At 49.2% G+C, this 8,160-nt stretch overlaps 1 protein-coding gene across 1 annotated transcript in view; it reads right to left on the reverse strand.

Moving 5' to 3' along the window:
• TMEM123 (transmembrane protein 123) overlaps nt 1-8,160 on the reverse strand; it is a 56,240-nt gene that overhangs the window by 46,311 nt on the left and 1,769 nt on the right. The window contains exon 2 of the mRNA XM_040460816.1: nt 4,141-4,197. Coding sequence (XP_040316750.1) covers nt 4,141-4,197 — 57 coding nt within the window. The remainder of the gene's footprint in view (nt 1-4,140; nt 4,198-8,160) is intronic.

Genomic DNA, 8,160 nt, shown 5'->3' on the forward strand with positions numbered 1-8,160 from the left:
CCCCGGAACCGCAGCCGACAGGCACTGCTCCCGGGTTCTCCCCCACCTTGCGGACTGGTGGGTCCCCCAGCCCTGCAGCCGCGAGCCTGGAAACGGTGGCAGAGGCCTGAGGCTGCGGCCACCTCCCCGTGGCTCACGGGACAACATCTGTGGCAGCAGCTCGCTCCGTGAACCGGGGCCCTGACGCCAGCCCGATGCATGCTTCTAGCAGGTGCTTCGGGAAACAGAACACCAAGCCAGTTCCACCGTGACGCCTGCCATCGCGGGGCCCACAGCAGCTCAGAAACGCCGCAGCTTGAAACCCCTGGACGGCTGACTTCCCCCGCCCAGGAAAGGCCCAGAGAAGTTAGCACAGTTGCCTCAATCCACATTTCTGGTCTCTTCTTCTTACAAGCCTGCTCTTTTTTGAGGTCTCCAAATAAAACCTCACTTCTTAAATACTATTTCCATGCCCTGATCTCCTACATGCGGCGATGTGACCACAGTGTCGTCGCCTCACCGTGCCAGCCAGGACCCGCCTGTGCCCCTGCCACATAAGAGGCTCAGTCCCGTTCCAGGCCCCTGTGCCAGCAAGTCCCTCTGGCCAGAGCGCCCCTCCCCCAGACTTACGGGGCTGCCCCCCTCCGACAGGCAGGTCTCCCAGACCACACCACCTCTGGGAAGTCCTCCCTGACCGCCTAATCTGAAGCAGCCCTTCCGGGGCTCCCCCACCTCATTTCCTGGTTCACTTCTGTGTATGTTCATTCCATCCTGTTTACTCTTTAAATCACCACCCGAAAACACCTTCCTCAGCCTTTTATCTCCATGGCGTCTACACCCGCTGTGAGATCCTTCGTGCGGGCAGGGCTGTCCTGTTGACAACCCCATGCCGGAGCCGGCCACGGGCGGCTGGCACACGAGACGAACACCTGTTCACTGAGCACGAGTGCACACAGTACGCGTGACGTTCCCGCCCTACATTCCCGAAGACAGCATCTGATGATGTTAAAAATCACCATCGGTTTTGAAATGCAATCTTGAAAACAGGAGTTGAACACGACAAAAAGTCTCAGAAACGGACGTGGTTCTGTAAGAGCAAGCGAGCTCCTCGGGGCAGTTTAGGAAACTCTGCCGCCCTCGTGTGCAGAAATCGGAGCCCGAGCCAGGTCCGTGTGCTCGGAATCGCTCTGGTCCTGCCACATCTGTGGACAAAACCACGCCAACTACAGACGTGGGAAGGGGCCGGACCCGGGATGTGGCACCAGGCCCCAGGCAAGTCTGTGTGCACCGCACGTGAAGGGAGACGAACTCGAAGCAAATGAGGCCCAAGGAAAGAGCTTCAGCCTGGATGGTAATCTCCTGTCCTGGGGAAGCATCAGTGATAAGGGGTCACCGGTGAGAAACGCTGTCCCTTCTGAACCATGTCCAGCTCCCCTGTATCTCTGCCCAAACCTGTTGCTAACAGGTAACCTGGGCATGTGGCATCCCTGCACCGTCAACAATAAATTCATCCAGACTCTAAAATAGAAGCCCTCTGACCGTATGTAAAATGAGAAGAACGGTTTTCTCTACAGGCTGAAAACGTGTCCCAAGATCTGATAAAATACATTTTTTTAAAAAGCGCTCTCATAATTGCCCAACAATAATCATTATTACATTTTAGGTAATGTATCTTTCCCCCTCCATTTAAAAATTTCTGTAGAATCACTAAAATGAAGTAAGACCCTCTAGAAAAGAGTGTCAAAAATATAGCTAGTACTCATCAGACGACGATGGGGGCGTATGAAAATACAACCCTTACATATAATTGAGTGGCACAACCCCAAAGGGACCTCAACTTCTGATTCTCTGACCTCAGGCATGGACATTATTCTACGAACAACAACAAAGCAGCTATAATAATAGAGAACACTGGAGCACGGACCAGTCACGTCTGCAAAACACATACAGTGGTTCTTTGATGAGGTCAGTCAGCAGTGACAAAACACATATTTGGTTCCACAATTCAGTTCAACCCACGTGTTACCTCCTACGCACTGGGCACAGAGCTGGGATGATTAAGTCATAGACACCACTCTCAACGAACTTAGATGGAGACTAAAAACAAACCAAACAGAGAAAAAAGATTTGCTGAATCTAATGTGTGGAGTCCTTTTTAAAAAACGGACAGGCACCAATGTCTCCGGGAGTGTTGCTGGCACTTTGCACTTTTTCCAAGAACACCATCCTGCAGTTCACAAAAGACAGCAGTGTGCTAGAGAAAAGTGTTCTTTTCCTTTTGGAATCGATGCCAGATAAACCATGCTGGACAAACAGCATCAAGTAAATTGGTGATGTTTAAAAACAATGTTTCCAATATAGAAGGGTTTGCCTTACTACAGAAGACAAAATAGTAAGCATGACGTCCTATAAAAATACACAACTGCAACACGTTATGTGTTTCAAGATCCAAAGAGGCTGTAATAAGAACAAGTTAACAGTTACGGAAAGGGTTACACAATGAACAACCAAAAAATTTTTATAGCAGCTGTATTATCCGATGTCTTAAGAAAAACCTTTTGAGGCCATGCCTCTTTTTCACTCCACAAATTTCCTGGTGCCAGAGTTGAGGGCGTGTGAAATCATCCCACTGACTAGAGGCATTGATCTTTAACAACTTGTCCACAAGTGTCAGCGGTGGTATTTCTTCACTGAACAGGGTTTTTAAAGGTAAGACCACACCACGGTTTCAGGAAATGCCGCAAGGGCACCCAGGTTTCGAATCCCAGGAAGTGAGTTTCAAATCTGGGCTGTGCCATGGGACCTCGGGCAAGCTTCTAAACCACCCTGGGCCTCAGTTTCCTCCTGTGTGACAGAGAACCCCAACCCTGCCCCCCCCCCCCCCCCCCCGTCTGCACTTAGATCAGCAAACGTGTGACAAGTTTCTTAGGCATTGCAGGCATTCTGTAAATGCTGGCAATTAACACGGTTGTTACTGCTATCTTTCCTCTACCTCCTGGGTTTGTGCAAAGTCGATGCTCAGCGGTACTCAATTAGATTCAGTAAAGGCCAACAGGAAAAGTCACCTAATAACCTAGTTAAGATATTTTTTAATAAACCCTCATATAACTGTCCGGCAATAATCGTTATGACATCTGGGGGTAATCTATCTAGTCTTTTTCCCCAGACGAAGAATTGCCTACAGAATTACTAAAGCTAACATAGAAGAGTGCTCTCTATTCAGCCAGAAGCCAGTCGGGGAGGAGACACGATGAGAAGCACAGAGGTAACTGAGAACACGACATACGCAGAGCACGGAGACGCTGACGGCAGTCGGCACTCCACAAAGCCACGCAACAATGCGAACGTACGTAAAGCTGCTCAACCGTTCACTTAGAAATGGTTGACATTCCGGGTTTCACATGATGTGTATTTTTCCACAACGAGATAAAATAAAACAACCACAAGAACTCCAAGAAGTCAGGGCTTGGACAACCTTGTGTCCTGGGCACCCAGAATGCCTCCGCACATTCCAGACCCTCTGTAAATACTCGGTGGATGAAAAGTGGAGACCACGGGTCTGGTAAGGGGACCTTCGTACCTGTTCTGGTTTCGACCTCAGTGCAAGCAATGTGCCGTGATGGTTTACTGCTGACGCCCAGGACATCAGCGTGGTTCCCAGATCCCTCCACGCCGGTGGGCTCTCAGTTCCAACCAAGACACCCGTGTGTCAACGGGAAGCAAGTCGGGGGGCTGCGACCTGACCGGCGTCGGAAACGTAAGCAGGGTCTCCCTGGAGTCACCCACGGCGGACGGGCCCGGAGCGGCTCGTCGCACCGGCGACACGGGCAGACTCAAGTACTCAGGTTTCCCATCAACAGCACGGTGCCAGACCTTCACGTCTAAAAATGGGCTTCGAAGCTCAGTACGAAATTCCAGTAAGACACAAAGTGTCAGCATTCATTCAGGTCCTTGCCGGCCCGAGAAAGAATATGACCTGGCGGGCTATCCGCTATTGCTGCCCACTAAGCGCAGCCCTGGGAGGAGGGTGCGGGGACCTATGAATCAGGGACTCGTGGCCCAAACAGGTCACCGTCCCAGCTCCTCGTGCTCCCCTGCCGATCTCACTTTCCGTCCCCGAGACAGATGAAAACCAATGCTTTCCAACCTGTCTAAACTCACCTGTTGAGTCAGCACTGTCGTTTCCTGGAGACACCAACTTCCTTGCGTCTGGAGGTCCTGTAAAAATAAAAACATGTCCTGTGATGAAAAACCATCTGATATTTATCTGAGGCCCCTGGCATCGGGTGGTGGTGCTGCGGGGGGAAGGCGGATGTCCACAGCAGGGTCCGCTTTTGCCACTGTTGCTCTGAAACGTACCTTTCAAATAAGTGTCAGTAAATGCGGGGCCGTGTGACTGGAGTCCTTCAAGACAGAAAACACGCAGCTTACGTAACCAACACGCATACGGTACTTGCTATGGGCCAGTACCGAAAAATCCGTCCACCTGCCCGTGGACACGGTGAGGCGCGAGACAGAAACCAATCTTTGCTACTGACCCCTCTGCTCGGCCGAGCGCCGTGGACCGCCCGCCCGGGGGGTCCTGCACCACCAAGACCCCCAACTTTGGACAGCAGAGAGCAGACGACCTGGGTAGGATTTTCCTTTTGTCCCCCATCTCACCTCTGGCAAACAGCAGTCTGTTCTCTGTGTTTTAGACTTTGTCGTTTTTTTGCTTTGTTCATTTGTTTCTTAAACTCCACACGTGAGTGAAATCATATACTTTTCTGACTTACTTCACTTAACGTCATACTCTCTAGCCCCATCTATGTGGTTGCCAAAGGCAAGATTTCACTCTTTTACAGCTGAGGAACATTTCATCACATGCGGGCGCACATCTTCTCTGTCACCTGCCGAGGGACACTTGGGCTACTGCAAATAATGCTGCAGTAAACATAGGGGTGCATGCACCTTTTCAAGTAAGTGTCATTTTCTTCTGATAGACATTCAGAAGTGCAATTGCTGGCCATGGGGTAGTTCTATTTTTAACTTTTTGAGGAGCCGCCATACTGTTTTCCACAGTGGCTGTACCAGTTTGCCTTCCCATCAACAGTGCATGAGGGTTCCTTTCTCTCCACCAGCACCTGTGCTTTTTTACCTTTTGCTAGCCATGCTGACAGGTGTGATGTGGTTTTTACTTGTGGTTTTGATTTGCATCTGACGAGTGACGTTGAGCATCTTTTCGTGTGTCTGCTGGCCATCTGGATGTCTTCTTTGGGGAAATATATATTCAGGTCCTCTGCCCATTTTTTAATTGTATTGTTTTGGTGTTAAGTTAACTTAAGGTCTTCATCTATTTTGGATATTAGCCCCTTAGGATTTTCATTTTTAATTGCAAGCCTTCTCACAGAAGTAGGATTCTTTTAATTTCTAACTAGTACTCTAAGATTTGGAAAAAGTTTAGAAGAATTCTATGCCCCAGTTAAGCAACTTTGCAGAGCGGTTTATTCAACCGGGCTCTTGGTATCATGGAGTATAAAATATGTACATCACATAGGAAGAGAGCAAGTATATTACCCACGAAGATAGCCCTCCCCGACCCAAACAACCCTCACAGCACAAGGTACGCAGTAATGAGTCTGAAGGATCTATTGTCACTGTGTGCACACATTTCTTTCTCTTAATGAACTATCCCATTTGGTGTGAAGGTAAATCGGATGATCAAGGCCTGCAGACCGTCCTTCTCCTGGTCTGCTAAGAGCAGCCTTGAGGGGGGCGCTAGCATTCACGGACGAGTGACTCCTGGTGAAAACGAGGCAGTGTCCCAGAGGTGCGTGTTCGCCTCACTGTACCGTCCTCACGTATCCGGCAGCTGGTATCGAATGCTGGCCGATATTGGGAAGAACCTTCTGCACGCCAGGACTGCGGGGGAGCACGTGACTGGCACTGGCTCACCCAGCCCTGCCGACAGGTCCTAGACAGGAACACCGTCGTCAGGGCCGGGAAGGGAGGTCCAGAGAAGGCCACCCCGCTAGAAAGGGGCAGAGCGTGGATGGGGACCAGGCTGCTGGACCGCAAAGCCCCTGCGTGGGAGCGCCGAAAACCAACGGTTGATTTTCTGCTATAAACCTGCTTCCTTCCCAGGCTTCTCGGCTGTTGTGTTTCCAGTTGTTCAAACCCAGACCAAGAGGTCACGCCTGGACGACACCTCTTCCCCACTCCCTCACCCAGTTAGCAAGGCGTTTCAGTTCCACCCCCAAACAGATAAGCAACACACGCACTGTCTACACTCCCAACACGCCACTGTCTTTCTCCTAGGCTACTGTTTCTGTGTCCCTGCCATTGTCACTCTTACGAGGCATCATTTCCTGGCGACCTTTTTTGCTTGAAAAAGAGACAAAAGCAGATGATCTTTGCAGCTCGAGGACCTTCCTCCTTTTTGCAGTCAATTACTTATGAAGCAGGTACCGTGGGTAGGCAGGTTTTGTATCCTAGGAGACAAAGATACCGAGCACCTACCTACAAAGAGGCTGATGCTTTCTGTGACGGAAACCAAACATTAACATACAATAATGTGCTGAATGGTAGAAAGTTACATTCATCAAGTGGTTCAGACTCACTGGGGATTAATTTAATCCCCTAACTGGCTGCCCAGTAGGGTGGTGTTTGGTGCCTGGGACTCACTTTAGAAACTCCCAGTTACTAGAAGTCCCTCCCTGAGACTCGCCCGGGCTGAGAACATGTGAACTATGGCTTTCCTGAGAGTGGACACATGTCATCAAGAGAGCCGCAAGTGGCCATCTCCGGGCAACCTGTTTGAACTCTTGACTCCCGCATTTCTGGAGCCACCTGTGTTCTTGGACTTTTCTGTCCAAGACTCAACAAAGTCCCTTCTTTGCACTAAGGCTGTTCAAAATGGGTTTCTGTGACTTACCACCAAGGGTCCTGATGGACGCCGCCCCCAACTATCCTGCTTGCCGCTTCACTAACATGTTCACAGCCTTCCCCACACCTCCAACTGAAGATATTTACGAAACTACACGGCAGACTGAAGGAGATTTTAAACAAGAATTTCAATGTTTTGATCTTCTCCTGCAATATTCCAGGTAATAGCACATTGGAGACTGAAGCATTATTTACCAGCACAGCCAACACCACCTAAAGTGACCTAATGGCAAAATGGTTAATTAAGAGTTTGGATTTTAATCTCTGAAATCAAACATGTTTGAGCTGTTTTACTTTGAATATATTAAGTTAGGTCTAAGCCTCCGTTTTTTTCATCTATAAAATGGGAAGAATACTGTGAAGATTCATCAGGATGAGGATTATCCTATTAGCATAATAGGACGTACACAGGAAACTGCCAACTGAAAACACTGTAAAAGCCCTAGTATGATTGTTTTTTGTTTTTTTAAGTTTATTTATTTTTGACAGAGACAGAGTGCAAGCATGAGCTGGGGGAGGGCAAAGAGAGAGGGAGACAGAATCCGAAGCAGGCTCCAGGCTCCGAGCTGTCAGCACAGAGCTCGACGTGGGGCTTGAACTCACGAACTGTGTGACCCGGGCCAAAGTCAGACACCTAACTGACTAAGCCACCCAGGCGCCCCATGCCCTAGTATGATTGTTAAAAATTACCGTACTTCACAAAGATACTTCATACACATTACACGCTCCACAGGAAGGCCAGGAAACATTTCCTTGTTTTGAGAAGTTCTCTACAGAACCGTCTTTTAGTCTAATTTCACAGTGACATTAGCCTCTGTAGACGTGGATTCCAGCTCCTGTTTGCTGTACTGGTTCATGAAATGAAGGCTCTCCTGCAGCAGAGATTCATTCCCAGATTTCCAAACAGCGCTCACCTCTAGTGAGACGTTAAGTAATAAACAGAACAGTCCAACAGTGAGTATTAAAACAAGGCAATCTGGGGCGCCTGGGTGGCTCAGTCGGTTAAGCGTCCGACTTCAGCTCAGGTCACGATCTCACACTCCGGGAGTTCGAGCTCCGCGTCTGGCTCTGGGCTGATGGCTCAGAGCCTGGAGCCTGCTTCCAGTTCTGTGTCTCCCTCTCTCTCTGCCCCTCCCCCGTTCATGCTCTATCTCTCTTTGTCTCAAAAATAAATAAACGTTAAAAAAAAATTAAAAAAAAAATAAAACAAGGCCATCTGTTATTAGGGCAAAAAAAAAAAAAAAAAAAAAAAAACAA

Source organism: Herpailurus yagouaroundi, unplaced genomic scaffold (assembly GCF_014898765.1).
Source record: "Herpailurus yagouaroundi ecotype Mexico unplaced genomic scaffold, PumYag 251, whole genome shotgun sequence".
In the NCBI taxonomy this organism is placed as follows: domain Eukaryota; kingdom Metazoa; phylum Chordata; class Mammalia; order Carnivora; family Felidae; genus Herpailurus; species Herpailurus yagouaroundi.